This window comes from Nerophis lumbriciformis, linkage group LG01 (assembly GCF_033978685.3).
Source record: "Nerophis lumbriciformis linkage group LG01, RoL_Nlum_v2.1, whole genome shotgun sequence".
Lineage (NCBI taxonomy): Eukaryota > Metazoa > Chordata > Actinopteri > Syngnathiformes > Syngnathidae > Nerophis > Nerophis lumbriciformis.
Window position 1 is genome coordinate 76,833,507 of NC_084548.2, and position 19,694 is coordinate 76,853,200.

The 19,694-nt window shown below is 42.4% G+C and overlaps 1 protein-coding gene across 1 annotated transcript; it reads right to left on the reverse strand.

Annotated features, from left to right (window-relative positions):
* Positions 1-7,228: 7,228 nt before the first annotated feature.
* Positions 7,229-12,480, reverse strand: LOC133612530 (galactose-specific lectin nattectin-like). The gene is made up of 5 exons (XM_061970012.2): positions 12,309-12,480; positions 12,129-12,214; positions 11,918-12,052; positions 7,507-7,603; positions 7,229-7,305 (listed from the first exon to the last, which is right to left on the reverse strand). The coding sequence occupies exons 1-5, from the start codon at positions 12,478-12,480 to the stop codon at positions 7,229-7,231; spliced, it is 567 nt and encodes a 188-aa protein (XP_061825996.2).
* Between the last annotated feature and the right edge of the window lie 7,214 nt (positions 12,481-19,694).

Genomic DNA, 19,694 nt, shown 5'->3' on the forward strand with positions numbered 1-19,694 from the left:
ACACATATGTAGGATTAACCGAGGGAGAATTCAAAACCAGATGGAACAATCACAAGGCTTCTTTCAGGAACAAAAACCTGCGAAATACCACAGAACTCAGCAAACACATTTGGGACCTCAAAGACAATAATGTTGAATATTCAATAACATGGCAAATTCTTGCATCCAGCACACCTTACAATAGTGGTAATAAAAGATGCAACCTATGCTTGAAAGAGAAACTGTTTATTATTTACCGTCCAGACCTGTCATCCCTCAACAAGCGCTGCGAAATTGTAACAGCATGCCGCCATAGACGGAAACACCTCCTAGGTAACACATGAGCCAATCACCACGCCCCTAAGCCAGCCTGTACCCACCCACTCTGTGCCCTATATAAACCATGGTATGCGAATGCTCCCATTAAAATCTCCTGATGATTGAGGGTACCCCCCCTCATGAAACAGGCCTGTAGAGATGAAATAGTCTTGTGATTTTTTTTCCCACACATACATATATTGCGCTCTACTACGGTATCGAGCACTATTTTTTGGATAACCTTATTAAGACATATATATATATATATATATATATATATATATATATATATATATATATATATATAAGAAATACTTGACTTTCAGTGAATTCTAGCTATATATATATATTTATTTTATTACATATATATATATATATATATATATATATATATATATATATATATATATATATATATATATATATATATATATATATAAAATAAATACTTGAATTTCAGTGTTAATTTATTTACACATATACACACACATAACACTCATCTACTCATTGTTGAGTTAAGGGTTGAATTGTCAATCCTTGTTCTATTCTCTGTCACTATTTTTCTAACCATGCTGAACACCCTCTCTGATGATGCATTGCTGTGTGGCACGCACAAAAGTGCTTTCACCAAATGCACTAGAGTCTGGAATCTTCCATCTCTCCCTAGCATGGCCCAAAACCGGTCAATCTTTGCTTCCTGTGGAAGATCTTCACTGGCAAGCACTTGGTAGTCCACTACTTCTTCCCGGAGGCTATCCAGTTCCAAACGCAGCTGCGGCTTCGAACTTATCAGCGTATTTCTTCATCTTACTCGTCGACGGCGTCGCCACGGCTGTATTTTCCTCCTTCTCCTGCTTCGTCTCCTTGTCGTGTGCGCAGTTGTGCACTGCACTCTCTAAAAGAGCCGTAGATGTTATTGTCACATATGCATGTACACTAGATGGCAGTATTGTCCTGTTTAAGAGTGTCACAACATTGCTGTTTACGGCAGACCAACTGCTTTACGGTAGACGAAAACGTGACTGCTGTTGTTGTGTGTTGTTACCGCGCTGGGAGGACGTTAATGAAACTGCCTAACAATAAACCCACATAAGAAACCAAGAACTCGCCCTCCATCATTGTACAGTTATAACGTGATTGGGCAGGCACGCTGTTTATATTGTGGGAAAGCAGACGTGAAAACAGGCTGTCCTCACTCAGGTCCGCATGGAGCTGGAGGCCACGCCCCCTCCAACTTTGCCTGAATTTCGGAACATTTTCGGGAGAAAATTTGTCCCGGGAGGTTTTCGGGAGAGGCGCTGAATTTCGGGAGTCTCCCGGAAAATCTGAGAGGGTTGTCAAGTATGCCCGGAGCACACAACATTTCTACAATTTCAAGCCGCTGTCAAAGTTGACCAACTTCTTCATTTTACTATCAAGGTGAAAGGCATGATTTATGATCGAGAATAAACTTTTAAGAGGCGAGAAAGGAGCTCACCAGCCAAGGATGTCAACGTTCTAATAACAATGTGGCCAACTCTTGCTTCACATTTAGGTCACACAATCTAAATGGAGTTTCCTGGGAGCTTTTTGGATGTTTTTTAGAGGGTTTTATGGGTGGAAAAGAGGACCTCCATTGTAAGCAAACTTTTATTTATGAGTTAGAATGCATAAAAGTAAAATACATCCGTCTTCTTGTCTCTCATAATGAGAGACGTCGAAGTCGAGAGATGTCAAAGTCTGGGGGTGTTCCGAAAACTTTTTTTTCAAACACACGACCGCCATTGCGGAGACTTCTTTATTTCCTATATATTTCTATTACAACAAAAATGATCGGCAAAAAACAGTTCCCCTTTAAACGTACACTATTGTTAGTTATAAGTTGTTTTTCTTTTACAATAGTTGATTGTTTTATTCATTTCTTAGTGAATCTAAGCATTTTAAAGTGGAATACTGATACATTAAAGTAATTAGGGCCCGCAATGTCCCATTGCAAAAGGACTCCCACAGGGAGTCCTTATGCAATGGGACATAAGGACCTATTGTATTTCTAAGGTTTTATTATTCTTTATTATTATTATTATTATAAATTGACAACCCCCAGCAAAAATCAACAGGAAGTTTGCTATTCCCCCTTCAACACAACATTTTTGTAAAAACCCGTCACCTTTCTTCAAACATTATCTCCTCTGAGCGCGTTTGTTGTTTCGGCTTCAAACTAACACAGGAGAGAGATTGAACCCTTCTGATTAAAAGTTGGTGAAAGAGTTGTGATACCTGCTCCGGTTTTGATTTTATGACCCTTCAAAGACCCGCTGCACTGATGCTCCTGCGCTGCTGTTTTTTAAAGATGGCTGCTCAAAAGCAGGAAGCACCAACGTGCCCACACAATGCAGACAAGGTAGGTACACTAGACAAAAGTCTTGGGACACTTCAGACTAAAAGTAGACAAAAGTATTGGGACACTTAGGACTAGCACCTGCCAAATACGCGGGCCCGAACAACGCTGCTTGCAGCTTTAATTACATTTAATTTGCTGATGGCAAATGTTTTTAAACATCATCTGGAGGAGTGGCCACAGCTTCCACACCTTTACCTGTCTTTCTGGTTTCATTATTTCACTTTGATAACGACCAAGGAGGCAGCACGGTGGAAAAGGGGTTAGTGAGTGTGCCTCACAATTAGAAGCTCCTGGGTTCAATCCCCGGGCCTGTCAGCGTGAACGTTGTCTGTCTGTGTTGGCCCTGCCATGAGGTGGCACCCTGCAGCTGGGGTAGGCTCCAGCACCCCCCGTGACGTAGAAAATGGACGGATGGAAGGAAAAGTCCAGGAGGGACTGACGAAGTCAAGAAGTGTCAATGAAGTCTTTAGTTAGCAATGCAGAAGAATATTTACTTGCATGCAGCAGCACCCTCACACTCTTAGACTTAGACTTAGACTTAGACTTCCTTTTTATTGTCATTCAAATTTGAACTTTACAGCACAGATAAGAACAACATTTGGTTACATAAGCTCATGGTAGTGCAGGATAAAAAAGCAATAAGGTGCATATATAAATAAATAAATATACATAAATAATATATAAATATATATATACAGGTAAAAGCCAGTAAATTAGAATATTTTGAAAAACTTGATTTATTTCAGTAATTGCATTCAAAAGGTGTAACTTGTACATTATATTTATTCATTGCACACAGACTGATGCATTCAAATGTTTATTTCATTTAATTTTGATGATTTGAAGTGGCAACAAATGAAAATCCAAAATTCCGTGTGTCACAAAATTAGAATATTACTTAAGGCTAATACAAAAAAGGGATTTTTAGAAATGTTGGCCAACTGAAAAGTATGAAAATGAAAAATATGAGCATGTACAATACTCAATACTTGGTTGGAGCTCCTTTTGCCTCAATTACTGCGTTAATGCGGCGTGGCATGGAGTCGGTGAGTTTCTGGCACTGCTCAGGTGTTATGAGAGCCCAGGTTGCTCTGATAGTGGCCTTCAACTCTTCTGCGTTTTTGGGTCTGGCATTCTGCATCTTCCTTTTCACAATACCCCACAGATTTTCTATGGGGCTAAGGTCAGGGGAGTTGGCGGGCCAATTTAGAACAGAAATACCATGGTCCGTAAACCAGGCACGGGTAGATTTTGCGCTTTGTGCAGGCGCCAAGTCCTGTTGGAACTTGAAATCTCCATCTCCATAGAGCAGGTCAGCAGCAGGAAGCATGAAGTGCTCTAAAACTTGCTGGTAGACGGCTGCGTTGACCCTGGATCTCAGGAAACAGAGTGGACCGACACCAGCAGATGACATGGCACCCCAAACCATCACCCAACCATGCAAATTTTGCATTTCCTTTGGAAATCGAGGTCCCAGAGTCTGGAGGAAGACAGGAGAGGCACAGGATCCACGTTGCCTGAAGTCTAGTGTAAAGTTTCCACCATCAGTGATGGTTTGGGGTGCCATGTCATCTGCTGGTGTCGGTCCACTCTGTTTCCTGAGATCCAGGGTCAACGCAACCGTCTACCAGCAAGTTTTAGAGCACTTCATGCTTCCTGCTGCTGACCTGCTCTATGGAGATGGAGATTTCAAGTTCCAACAGGACTTGGCGCCTGCACACAGCGCAAAATCTACCCGTGCCTGGTTTACGGACCATGGTATTTCTGTTCTAAATTGGCCCGCCAACTCCCCTGACCTTAGCCCCATAGAAAATCTGTGGGGTATTGTGAAAAGGAAGATGCAGAATGCCAGACCCAAAAACGCAGAAGAGTTGAAGGCCACTATCAGAGCAACCTGGGCTCTCATAACACCTGAGCAGTGCCAGAAACTCATCGACTCCATGCCACGCCGCATTAACGCAGTAATTGAGGCAAAAGGAGCTCCAACCAAGTATTGAGTATTGTACATGCTCATATTTTTCATTTTCATACTTTTCAGTTGGCCAACATTTCTAAAAATCCCTTTTTTGTATTAGCCTTAAGTAATATTCTAATTTTGTGACACACGGAATTTTGGATTTTCATTTGTTGCCACTTCAAATCATCAAAATTAAATGAAATAAACATTTGAATGCATCAGTCTGTGTGCAATGAATAAATATAATGTACAAGTTACACCTTTTGAATGCAATTACTGAAATAAATCAAGTTTTTCAAAATATTCTAATTTACTGGCTTTTACCTGTATATATAAAATAAATAAATATATATAAATAAATAAATAGATTACTGTACAGATAAATATATTGCACTTTTTCACATGCGTCCACGTTTATGGATGTATGTTATATTGTCTTTTTTATTCCAGCGAGTTAATCCATTTTGGGGGGAGTTGAGGTGATAATTTAATTTAATTAAGATGCGTTCAAGAGTCTTACGGCCTGAGGGAAGAAGCTGTTACAGAACCTGGAGGTTCTGCTTCGGAACCTCTTTCTAGAGTCCAGCAGTGAAAACAGTCCTTGGTGGGGGTGGGAGGAGTCTTTGCAGATTTTCTGAGCCCTGGTCAGGCAGCGGCTTTTTGCCATCTCCTGGATAGGAGGAAGAGGAGTCCTGATGATCTTTTCCGCCGTCCTCACCACTCTCTGGAGAGACTTCCAGTCTGAGCATACTTGCCAACCTTGAGACCTCCGATTTCGGGAGGTGGGGGGAGGGAGTGGGGTGGGCGTGGTCGAGGTGGGACGGGGGCGTGGCTAAAAGGGGAGGAGTATATTTACAGCTAGAATTCACCAAGTCAAGTATTTCATATATATATATATATATATATATATATATATATATATATATATATATATACACATATGCGGTTCTCTCCAAGGTTTCTCATAGTCATTCACATCCACGTCCCACTGGGGTGAGTTTTTCCTTGCCCTTATGTGGGCTCTGTACCGAGGATGTCGTTGTGGCTTGTGCAGTCCTTTGAGACACTTGTGATTTAGGGCTATATAAATAAACATTGATTGATTGATTATGTTTAATGTGTGTGCATGTATGTAGAGGTGTGTACGCAGCTACTGTAAGTCATACATATATTTCATCAGCCCTGTGGCAGGCTTGTGTGTGTATTTTATTGCATTGTGGTCACTTTGAGTGGATTTTTATAGTGATTGTATTTGTTTTGTACAGGGAAACCACACACACACAAACACACACACACAGACACACACACACACACACACACACACACACACACACACACACACACACACACACTCACACCTCTTGCTCTGCCAGATTTTTTGTAAATGATAATTACAGAAATTGACTCCTACAGTACTACTAAGACTAGGTCGGGACCATTGTGGCAAAAATGATTATCACAAATATTTTTGTTTGATATTGTAATTACGATTAATTACACAACTATTCATTAATTAGAAAACACGAGTATTTATTGTACCACCAACACTCAACTTTATTTATTTAATTATGTTTTTGTCCTTTCCAGCCACTCAGGCAAATCATATAGTTGATGTAGATGATCCATAGATCCAGAGACTCCCCACAGCCGGACGGGAAGACCGCCCCGCCACCACAAAAATTTGGCAGTACATCCAACCGGTCTCACAACCGCTGACCATGTGTAACCACACCAGCCCACGACCTCCACATCCAGAAGATGCACTTCCATGATCGTCTGGGACCAGCCACCCGGGCAGCTGCTGCAACAATTGATTTGCATAGCCAAATCATTTCTGTACAAACTGTGAGAAACCGTCTCAGGGAAGCTCATCTACATGCTCCACCTGACTGCAGTTTGTTGTCAAAACTGACTGGAGTGGACAAATGAACACATTGGCACGATGGAGAGGTGTTCTCTTCACAGATGAATCCCGGTTTTCACTGTTCAGGGCAGATGGCAGTCAGCGTTGTGTGGGAGAACGGTTTGCTGATGCCAACGTTGTGAATGGAGTGGCATGAGCCGACATATGTTATGGACAACGATGGCATTTTGAATGCACAGAGATACCGTGACGAGATCCTGAGGAGCCATTCACCCGAGACCATCACCTGTTGCAGCATGAGAATGCACAGCCCCATGTTGCAAGGATCTGTACACAATTCCTGGGAGACAAAAAGATACACAAACAAAACCACACATTTTTTCTATGACAAATGAATGGCATCGTGCCCATGACGACGTTGGATTTATTATTTTATTTGTGTTTATGGACACACCACCTGCAGCCTATGCACATTTTCCCTGCCTCCGTGGTCAATATACTTAATTTGCCCCTCAGATTGAAAAGAGTAACATTGAATAAAATCCCCGATTGTGTGACAACGTTCCGAAATGTGACACAACGCACCATCAACTTGCGTGTTTGTCAGCAATCAATTAGAAAGTGATCAGACTGTGTAATATACTAATGAATACACAGAGGTCATTAAAGTTGGGTCATCCTGTAGAAGAGTCATCAAGATGGTGGAAAAGGCATCGTCAAGGAAGGCTGATCAGTGTTTGCACTTCGAGTCTCTGGCACAAACGAAGGGGTTGTCAGAATCACAGGTTTCATTATCCCAGAGTTCATCTGTAAGAAAACAGAAGCGGGTGATTACAGATAATCTGCTGCCGATTATTGAAGAAAATGATGCAGTTCTGTCTGCAATATCCCCACATATTGTTAATCCAGTCCAAGAAAAGGTGTAGAAGTACATCAAATGAAGCAAATAGTTACTATGACTAGATACTAATAACTCCATCACAAGTCATAGTCATTGTATATATTTACCCGAGGATTCAATCTCAACACAATCTCCAGCGTCATTGTCCGCGTTAAAGGCACTGAAATCAAAGTCTGAACCGTCAGTCCAGAGAAAGGTGTCCGCCTGAAAGACAAAAAACAAAGTTTAATTGAGGGACACCAGAAGTTAAATCAGTGCTCTTTTGTGTTTGTCACAAGATCATTTATTTTTGTGGCATGTGTGCAGATTCTTAATTCTTTGGAATATCTTGCTGATTATTATGTTGGTTTTATTGTGAGCATCATAATACGATGACGATGTCATACATCTTAATAATTCTGGTTATTTTAACTTCTAGACTGAATTATTGTGCTGATTACCTTGTTTTGTTATTCAGTATTGCCTCCGCCAGGGAGTTGTGTCATCACGAGTATTAGTTTTTCTCTCGGTTAGATAGTAGCATAACTCAAGAAGCTATGGTCCGATTTTCATGGAACTCTCATGAAATGTCAGAAATGGAAAGTGGAACCACTGCTTAGATTTTGGAGCTGATCCAGATCATTTCTACTATGTTACCTTACATTTACGTTACGAGTCTCTCATTCTCTGCGTGTGAATGTTAGCGGCCCCGCCTCCACCCACAGACAGTGAATGACTGACAATATACGTTTCTATTATTACACTGTAGATAGCTCATGTATTTTAAACATTTCATGATTAAACTTTGAGGAAATGTAGTTTGTCTTAAACTAATGTCAAGTAGTCAAACAACAGACGATCGGGTGTTTATCACATTTGAACAAAAGTGTAGATGTTACAACAGAAAGGACCCAGTAATTAACAGTAAATCAGCAAGTAGACTAATAACATTTTCAGAAAGTTATAATGCAATATGTTACCGCATATGTCAGCCAATTAGGACTTGTTTTTAAATGCGTCTATTCTATTGTCTATGAATAATCTCAATTACCCAGGTCATTGTAATCTCAGGGCATCGCAACTGTTGGGTTTGGTTTGCTTTTGCATCACATCCGAGTAGACTTCATCAGTTCATGCTCAAAGAATTAGATTGGTCAGACCTACATCTGACCAATCTAAGTTTAAGACTAAATCTGACTAGACTTAGATTGGTCAGCCGAAGTCTGACCAATCTAAGTCTAAGACCATGAACTGATGACGCCTGCAGAGGTATTGACACCAGCCGCCAGACTAGATGCGACCAGTCTGAGTCTAAGACTAGATCTGACCAATCTAAGTCTATGACCATGAACTGATGACGCCTACTGAGGTATTGACACCAGCCGCTAGACTAGATCTGACCAATCTAAGTCTAAGACTAGATCTGACCAATCTAAGTCTAAGACTAGATGTGACCAATCTACGTCTATGACCATGAACTGATAAAGCCTACTGAGATAGTGACACCAGCCCCTAGACTAGATGTGACCAATCTAAGTCTATGACTAAATGTGACCAATCGAAGTCTAAGACTAGATGTGACCAATCGAAGTCTATGACCATGAACTGATGAAGCCTACTGAGATAGTGACACCAGCCGCTAGACTAGATCTGACCAATCTAAGTCTAAGACTAGATGTGACCAATCTAAGCCTAAGACTAGATGTTACCAATCTAAATGTAGGACTAGATGTGACCAACCGAAGGCTATGACCATGAAATGATGATGACGCCTACTGAGTTATTGACACCAGGCGCGAGACTAGATGTGACCAATCTAAGTCTAAGACTAGATCTGACCAATCTAAGTCAAAGACCATTAACAGCTGACGCCTGCTGAGGTATTGACACCAGCCGCTAGACTAGATCTGACCAATCTAAGTCTAAGACCATTAACTGCTGACGCCTACTGAGGTATTGACACCAGCCGCTAGACTAGATCTGACCAATCCAAGTCTATGACCATGAACTGATGATGCCTACTGAGGTATTGACACCAGCCGCTAGACTAGATCTGACCAATCCAAGTCTAAGACTAAATGTGACCAATCTAAGACTAGATGTGACCAATTTAAGTCTATGACCATGAACTGATGAAGCCTACTGAGGTATTGACACCAGCCGCTAGACTAGATCTGACCAATATAAGTCTAAGACTAGATGTGACCAATCTAAGTCTAAGACTAGATGTTACCAATCTAAGTCTAAGACTAGATGTGACTAATCGAAGTCTATGACCATGAACTGATGACGCCTACTGAGGTATTGACACCAGCCACGAGACTAGATCTGACCAATCTAAGTCTAAGACCATTAACTGCTGACGCCTACTGAGGTATTGACACCAGCCGCTAAGACTAGATGTGACCAATCTAAGTGGATGACCATGAACTGATGAAGCCTACTGAGGTATTGACACCAGCCGCTAGACTAGATCTGACCAATCTAAGTCTAAGACTAAATGTGACCAATCTAAGACTAGATGTGACCAATTTAAGTCTATGACCATGAACTGATGAAGCCTACTGAGGTATTGACACCAGCCGCTAGACTAGATCTGACCAATATAAGTCTAAGACTAGATGTGACCAATCTAAGTCTAAGACTAGATGTTACCAATCTAAGTCTAAGACTAGATGTGACTAATCGAAGTCTATGACCATGAACTGATGACGCCTACTGAGGTATTGACACCAGCCACGAGACTAGATCTGACCAATCTAAGTCTAAGACCATTAACTGCTGACGCCTACTGAGGTATTGACACCAGCCGCTAAGACTAGATGTGACCAATCTAAGTGGATGACCATGAACTGATGAAGCCTACTGAGGTATTGACACCAGCCGCTAGACTAGATCTGACCAATCTAAGTCTAAGACTAAATGTGACCAATCTAAGACTAGATGTGACCAATTTAAGTCTATGACCATGAACTGATGAAACCTACTGAGGTATTGACACCAGCCGCTAGACTAGATCTGACCAATATAAGTCTGAGACTAGATGTGACCAATCTAAGTCTAAGACTAGATTTTACCAATCTAAGTCTAAGACTAGATGTTACCAATCTAAGTCTAAGACTAGATGTTACCAATCTAAGTCGAAGACTAGATGTGACTAATCGAAGTCTATGACCATGAACTGATGACGCCTACTGAGGTATTGACACCAGCCACGAGACTAGATCTGACCAATCTAAGTCTAAGACCATTAACTGCTGACGCCTACTGAGGTATTGACACCAGCCGCTAAGACTAGATGTGACCAATCTAAGTGCATGACCATGAACTGATGAAGCCTACTGAGGTATTGACACCAGCCTGTAGACTAGAGATGACCAATCCAAGTCCATCACCATGAACTGATGACGCCTACTGAGGTATTGACACCAACCGCTAGACTAGATCTGACCAATCTAAATCCAAGACTAGATCTGACCAATCAAAGTCTAAGACTAGATGTGACCAATCTATGACCATGAACTGATGAAGCCTACTGAGGTATTGACACCAGCCGCTAGACTAGATCTGACCAATCTAAGTCTAATTCTAGATCTGACTAATCTAAGTCTAAGACTAGATCTGACGAATCTAAGTGTAAGACTAGATCTGACCAATCTAAGTCGAAGACTAGATCTGACCAATCTAAGTCGAAGTCTAGATCTAACCAATCTAAGTTTTTGAGCATGAACTGATGACGCCTATTTTGGTAAAAGGCGAAATGTCTTCTGTTCTTTTATCATATATGTATCAATATTTGGTGATACATGTCGTTATCGCAGGAGGCTGTGATATATATCATCCCGAGATGAATTCCAATGAACTGCATTGTTAGCTGGCTGGTACTAAGTGGTGATGAGGGAAAGACTTGTTCCTGTCTCATGTAGGGATTGTGGATGCTGGGCTAAATAAAAACAATAAAACAATTCAGTTTTCATTGAAGTTGATGCAAGTATTGAAATATTGGAGGACACTCACATTTTCTGTGTGATCAAATATCAAATGTAGATTTTGTTTTATTGTTGTCCTGGATGGACAGGCCATGTAATACGCATGCCAGACAGTCGCCTTGCGAAACAGATGTTGTACGGACAACTGACGGAAGGACAACGCACCCAAGGGGGGGCAGAAGAAGCGGTATAAAGACAACCTCAAAACCCACCTGAGGAAATGCCGCTTCAATCTCAACACCTGGGAGTAGGCTGCCCACCAGAGGGTTTTGTGGAGCAGGATGGTCCATGAAGGCACAGCACAATTAGAAAAAGACCTCCACCGTGCCATGGAAACCAAGAGGCAACAAAGAAAGGAGAGATCCACTACCAAAACAGCTCCTCAGACCACCACCACAACCACGTACATAAACCCCTCTGCAATAGAGTCTGTGGATCACGGATTGGCCTCTACAGCCACCTGACGACCCACAGATGACCAGACCCACCAACAGAAGGACAATCATAATCGCTTCGTGTGATCGCCGATGTACTGGTAAAATGGTCACACCTCTAGCGCCTCATGGAGTCCGATCCAGGTGTCATCAATGGGATCTTCCTTTAACTTAATCACTTGCAACACGGTCGCATATTCCAGAGCGCTTAGGATGGAGGCCAGATTCCCACCAAGAAGGTTGCAGATGCTCTAAAATAACAAAAACCAACAGAAGACAAACTGGTTTAGAACTATATCCTAACTACTGAGTGAAGTCCTTCCATACCTCTGCATCTGTAAAGGTCCTGGCGTTCTTCTGGTAGATGAAACAACGTTTATCCAACTGAGTCCAGCCCTTAGGACAACATTCATCTGCAACACATTTGTTTTTTAGGTCAACAATTTTTTTTTTAACTGAAACGTATAAAATGTGAATTAGAAAACTTTTGAAGTCACAGCTGCCAACCTGTGTCGTCCTGGACAGGCAAAGACCACTGTGGAGAGGACAAGAAGAGATGGTTGACAATGATGAAGACAGCGATCAATGAAAGACTCGATGAAGTGAGATTTGGACTTACAACTCCAGTCAGTCCAATGATCCCACAAAGGAGGAAGAACGCACGAGAAGCAAACGCCATCTGTGCAATGTTAGACAAATACTGACATATTAGAAATGAAACAGTAGGATGTCAAGTTGTGTGCTTTTACCTTTGCAGGTGGGATGTTTGATGCTGAGGGCGACAAGGAGCCTTCTTATATATACATGTACATGCTGGCATTATGCAACCTTGCAGGTTCTGTCACTTCTTACAGAAAAAATTCCAACATGAAAACAAATTCCTTTCAAAACAGCTCTAGTCTGGTAAAGTCAGCACGAGTGATTAGTGACACCAGTTCTCCTTAAAGGGGAACTGCACTTGTTTAGCATTTAGCCCAAAGTTCACAATCATTACGGGAGACAAGACCACACATATTTATTTTTTTTAGGATTTCAAAGAAGATAAAAACACTTGAAAGATGCGACTAATGGACTGCAAGAATGTACAGTCGTGGTCAAAAGTTTACATACACTTGTAAAGAACATAATGGGTTATGACCAAAGGACAAGATCTACGTTCCCATCCTCACCTCTATGTATAAACCAGGGCTCTCAGACACGCGGCCCGCACCTTAATGTAGCCCGGAAGAGTTAGTGCTGCAAGGTGTTCTGGGTATTTGTTGTGTTGTGTTTATGTTGTGTTACGGTGTGGGTGTTCTCCCGAAATGTGTTTGTCATTCTTGTTTGGTGTGGGTTCACAGTGTGGCGCATATTAGTAAGAGTGTTCAAGTTGTTTATATCACAACCCTCAGTGTAACCTGTACGGCTGTTGACCAAGTATGCATTGCAGTCACTTACGTGAGTAAGCAGAGGCCGCGTACAAAATGTGACCAGGCCGGCACGTAGATAGGATGGTGTCAAAGCGGACGCGACGACATGTTGGCCCCACTATGGACTGTCCATCCATCTTCTTCCGCTTATCCGAGGTCGGGTCGCGGGGGCAGCAGCTTAAGCAGGGAAGCCCAGACTTCCCTCTCCCCAGCCACTTCGTCCAGCTCTTCCTGTGGGACCCCGAGGCGTTCCCAGGCCAGCCGGGAGACATAGTCTTCCCAACGTGTCCTGGGTCTTCCCCACGGCCTCCTACCGGTGGGACGTGCCCTAAACACCTCCCTAGGGAGGCGTTCGGGTGGCATCCTGACCAGATGCCCGAACCACCTCATCTGGCTCCTCTCCATGTGGAGGAGCAGCGGCTTTACTTTGAGCTCCTCCCGGATGACAGAGCTTCTCACCCTATCTCTAAGGGAGAGCCCCGCCACCCGGCGGAGGAAACTCATTTCGGCCGCTTGTACCCGTGATCTTGTCCTTTCGGTCATAACCCAAAGCTCATGACCATAGGTGAGGATGGGAACGTAGATCGACCGGTAAATCGAGAGCTTTGCCTTCCGGCTCAGCTCCTTCTTCACCACAACGGATCGATACAGCGTCCGCATTACTGAAGACGCCGCACCGATTCGCCTGTCGATCTCACGATCCACTCTTCCCCCACTCGTGAACAAGACTCCGAGGTACTTGAACTCCTCCACTTGCACTATGGACTGGACTCTTACTATTATGTTGGATCCACTATGGACTGGACTCTCACACTATTATGTTAGATCCACTATGGACTGGACTCTCACTATTATGTTTGATCCACTATGGACTGGACTCTTACTATTATGTTGGATCCACTATGGACTGGACTCTCTCACTATTATGTTAGATCCACTATGGACTGGACTCTCACTATTATGTTAGATCCACTATGGACTGGACTCTCTCACTATTATGTTAGATCCACTATGGACTGGACTCTCACAATATTATGTCAGACCCACTCGACATCCATTGCATTCGGTCTCCCCTAAAGGGGGGGGGGGGGTTACCCACATATGCGGTCCTCTCCAAGGTTTCTCATAGTCATTCACATCGACGTCCCACTGGGGTGAGTTTTTCCTTGCCCTTATGTGGGCTTTGTACCGAGGATGTCGTTGTGGCTTGTGCAGCCCTTTGAGACACTTGTGATTTAGGGCTATATAAATAAAGATTGATTGATTGATTGATTGTAGAGGACGTTAAAGGCAGTGCCATCACAGCACGCCCTCAATATTGTTGTCCGGGTGAAAATCGGAGAATGTTTGATTTCCGGGTGAGGCCCCGAAATCTAGAAACCTCCCAGAAAAATCGGGGGGGGGGTCAGCAAGTATGCAGCTGAGCCGCATCAGAGTGATCAAAGAGCCGCTGCGGGTCAGGAGCCGCGGGTTGCCGACCCCTGGCCTAGGAGACCCAGTAACAAGCGGTAGAAAATGGATTGATGGATAGGCGAAAAAGGACAGAAAAAAAAAAAAAAAATTAATAAAAAAATTAAAATAAATAGTTTTTTTTGTTGTTTTTTTTTACTCTGGACTACGCGCAGGTCGGATTATGGACGCTGGCGGGCTGTAGTTTGGGGACCCCTGCTTTAAAGGCTCCGGCTGAGTAAAAAGGCTGCAAGATAGTTCCATTGATCAGCGTTCTTCAGCACAAAGATGCCCCACTAAAGTTCCTGCATGTCAAAAACTCCTTTCATTTTTCTTTCTCTTCGTTGTCAAGTTTGTTGTAATAGAAATATAAAGGAAATAAACAAGTCCCCGCAATGGCAGTCGTGCGTTTGAAAAGTACGTTTTAGGAACTTCGACATCCCAAAAGGTTCCAGCTAGCTTGGAAATTCCCCCCAAAAACAGATTAACTGACTGGAATATAAAGACAATATCACATACATCCATTAACGTGGATGCATATGCAATATATTTATCTGTCAATCAATCAATCAATGTTTATTTATATAGCCCTAAATCACAAGTGTCTCAAAGGGCTGCACAAGCCACAACGACATCCTCGGTACAGAGCCCACATACGGGCAAGGAAAAACTCACCCCAGTGGGACGTCGATGTGAATGACTATGAGAAACCTTGGAGAGGACCGCATATGTGGGTAACCCCCCCCCCCTTTAGGGGAGACCGAATGCAATGGATGTCGAGTGGGTCTGACATAATATTGTGAGAGTCCAGTCCATAGTGGATCCAACATAATAGTAAGAGTCCAGTCCATAGTGGATCTAACATAATAGTGAGAGTCCAGTCCATAGTGGATCTAACATAATATTGTGAGAGTCCAGTCCATAGTGGATCCAACATAATAGTAAGAGTCCAGTCCATAGTGGATCTAACATAATAGTAAGAGTCCAGTCCATAGTGGATCTAACATAATAGTAAGAGTCCAGTCCACAGTGGATCTAACATAATAGTAAGAGTCCAGTCCATAGTGGATCTAACATAATATTGTGAGAGTCCAGTCCATAGTGGATCTAACATAATAGTGAGAGTCCAGTCCATAGTGGATCTAACATAATAGTGTGAGAGTCCAGTCCATAGTGGATCTAACATAATAGTGAGAGTCCAGTCCATAGTGGATCTAACATAATAGTGTGAGAGTCCAGTCCATAGTGGATCAAACATAATAGTGAAAGTCCAGTCCATAGTGGATCTAACATAATAGTGAGAGTCCAGTCCATAGTGGATCAAACATAATAGTGAAAGTCCAGTCCATAGTGGATCAAACATAATAGTGAAAGTCCAGTCCATAGTGGATCTAACATAATAGTGAAAGTCCAGTCCATAGTGGATCAAACATAATAGTGAAAGTCCAGTCCATAGTGGATCAAACATAATAGTGAAAGTCCAGTCCATAGTGGATCTAACATAATAGTGAGAGTCCAGTCCATAGTGGATCTAACATAATAGTGAGAGTCCAGTCCATAGTGGATCTAACATAATAGTGAGAGTCCAGTCCATAGTGGGGCCAGCAGGAAACCATCCAGAGCGGAGACGGGTCAGCAGCACAGAGATGTTCCCAACCGATGCACAGGCGAGCGGTCCACCCCGGGTCCCGACTCTGGACAGCCAGCACTTCATCCATGGCCACCAGGCCTGTGTGTCTCCCCCTCCACGCAGGAGAGGGGTGAGCAGAGGAGAAAGGAAAAGAAACGGCAGATCAACTGGTCTAAAAAAGGGGGTCTATTCAAAGGCTAGAGTATACAAATGAGTTTTAAGATGGGACTTAAATGCTTCTACTGAGGTAGCATCTCTAACTGTTACTGCTAGAACATTCCATAGTACTGGAGCCCCAATAGAAAACGCTCTAAACTTTTTTTGGGGCTCTGGGAATCACTAATAAGCCGGAGTTCTTTGAAGGCAGATCTCTTGCCGGGACATATGGTACAATACAATCAGCAACATAGACCGTGTAGTATTTTATACGTAAGTAGTAAAACCTTAAAGTCACATCTTAAGAGCACAGGAAGCCAGTGCAGGTGAGCCAGTATAGGTATATATATATAGGTGTATAAAGGTATGTACAGTATAGGTATATATATATATGTATATAAAGGTATATGTCAGGCTTGTCCCTGACAGTCTGGCTATGTCTTAGTTTTTCCTCTGCGTTTGTCTTTGTTTCCTGTCTTTAGTTCCTGTCAGCACTCTTATTTTGGTTATTTCCTGATTGTCTCCCTGAGTGCTTTTTCCCCTCAGCTGTGGCTGATTGACACCAGGCTACACCTGGTGTCAATCAGCCAGCTGCAATTTAGACCTGCTTTGTCCTCTACTCTGCGCTGGATTATTGTAGCTCCTACCTGTTTTGTCCTTTATACCTGAATCATGTAGCTGTTGGCAGCGTGCTGTTTTTTGTTCCTAGTTCCTGTTTGCTGGATCCTGTTTCCAGTTTTCCAGTTTGGCTCCTAGTTCCTGGTTTGTGTCTTTTCTTTAGTTTTACTTTTGGACATTAAACCATGTTTTCTTTTACCAAGCCTGCCTTCTCTGCATCTTGGGGTTCGTCACCAGCAACACAATGTGACAGAATATACAGTATAGGTATATATATTTGTATATAAAGGTATATACAGTATAGGTATATGTATATATGTATATAAAGGTGTATATACAGTATAGGCGTAATATGATCAAACTTTCTTGTTCTTGTCAAAAGTCTAGCAGCCGCATTTTGTACCAACTGTAATCTTTTAATGCTAGACATAGGGAGACCCAAAATAATACGTTACAGTAGTCGAGACGAGACGTAACGAACGCATGAATAATGATCTCAGCGTCGCTAGTGGATAAAATAGAACGAATTTTAGCGATATTACGGAGATGAAAGAAGGCCGTTTTAGTAACACTCTTAATGTGTGACTCAAAGGAGAGAGTTGTTTTAGTAACACTCTTAATGTGTGACTCAAAGGAGAGAGTTGTTTTAGTAACACTCTTAATGTGTGACTCAAAGGAGAGAGTTGTTTTAGTAACACTCTTAAGTGTTCATTTAGCTGCTGTGCAACAATTTTTTTGAGGATTTTGGAAATAAAGGGATTGTGGGACACCGGTCGGTAGTTTACCATGAGGTCAGGATGGAGGTTAGGTCTTTTGAGCAGAGGATGAATAACCGCTTTCTTGAATGCTAGGGGAACAGTGCCAGAGGAAAGTGATAAGTTTATAATATTTAGCACTGATGGACCTAATAATACAAAAAGCTCCTTGATAAGTTTCCCAGGAAGTGGGTCAAGTAAACATGTTGTTTGTTTTATCCCACTTACACGCCATAATAGTTCCTCTAATGTTATTTCATCAAAAAGAGAGAGACTATTTTGTATTGCAGTATCCGTTGTAGATACAGTCGTATCTGTGTTAATAGAACCCAGTTGTAGCTGGGATGCGTTGTCTTTAATCTCCTTTCTAATGAGTTCAATTTTCTTATTAAAGAAATTCATAAAGTCATCTGCCGAGTGGGTGGAGCTATTGGGAGGAGTCCCTTGTTGGGTTAGCGATGCTACTGTACTAAACAAAAATTTAGGGTCGTTTTTGTTGAGGCGGATGAGATTTGAGTAATATTTAGCTTTAGCTAAGGTAAGCATGCGTTTATAAGTTATTAAACTATCACTCCATGCTTGATGGAAAACGTCAAGCTTAGCCGTGCGCCATTTGCGTTCCAGCTTTCTACATGATAATTTATGAGCTCTAGTTTCTTCTGTAAACCATGGGGTGTGCCTTTTAGGGGCCCTTTTTTGTTTTAGCGGTGCTATACTATCAATGGTTTCGTGCAGGGCATTGTCAAAGTTGTTAGTGAGGTTATCAATAGAGCCGACATAATTTGGGAATGGTGCCATTACCGAAGGCAGTAGGTCAGCAAGAGTCATCGTTGTGGCAGCATTAATGTTGCGGCTGCTATAGCAGTTATTATTATTATTACCGTATTTTCCGCACTATAAGGCGCACCTAAAAACCACAAATTTTCTCAAAAGCTGACAGTGTGCCTTATAACCCGGTGCGCTTTACATATGGATAAATATTAAGATTCATTTTCATAAAGTTTCGGTCTCGCAACTACGGTAAACAGCCGCCATCTTTTTTCCCCGTAGAAGAGGAAGTGCTTCTTCTTCTACGCAAGCAACCGCCAAGGTAAGCACCCGCCCCCATAGAACAGGAAGCGCTTCTTCTTCTACTGTAAGCAACCACCCGCCCGCGTAGAAGAAGAAAAAGCGCGCGAATATTACCGTACGTTTCATTTCCTTTGTGTGTTTGCATCTGTAAAGACCACAAAATGGCTCCTACTAAGCGACAGGGATCCGGTTCATGAAAAGACGCAATCTCTCCATCTGCACACGGATTACTATTTCACAGCAACTGCCTAAAGACTTTCAAGAAAAGCTGGCTACTTTCCGTGCATATTGTAAAAACAAGATAGCTGAAAAAAAGATCCGGCCAGAGAACATTATCAACATGGACGAGGTTCCACTGACTTTTGATATTCCTGTGAACCGCACTGTGGATACAACGGGAGCACGTACGGTGAATATTCGCACCACAGGGAATGAGAAGTCATCCTTCACTGTGGTTCTAGCTTGCCATGCTAATGGCCAGAAACTTCCACCCATGGTGATATTCAAAAGGAAGACCTTGCCAAAAGAGACCTTTCCAGCCGGCGTCATCATAAAAGCTAACTTGAAGGGATGGATGAAGAAAAGATGAGCGAGTGGTTAAGGTAAGTTTAAGTTTACGCGAAGAGGCCGGGTGGCTTTTTACACGCAGCTCCGTCCATGTTGATATACGACTCCATGCGCGCCCACATCACGCTGGTTTTTAATATATTATTAAAGTTTGACTGACCTATTTGACTGTTTTTTTGACATTCCTTTAGCGCAGTTAGATGCGGCTTATAACACGGGGCGTCTTATAGGTGGACAA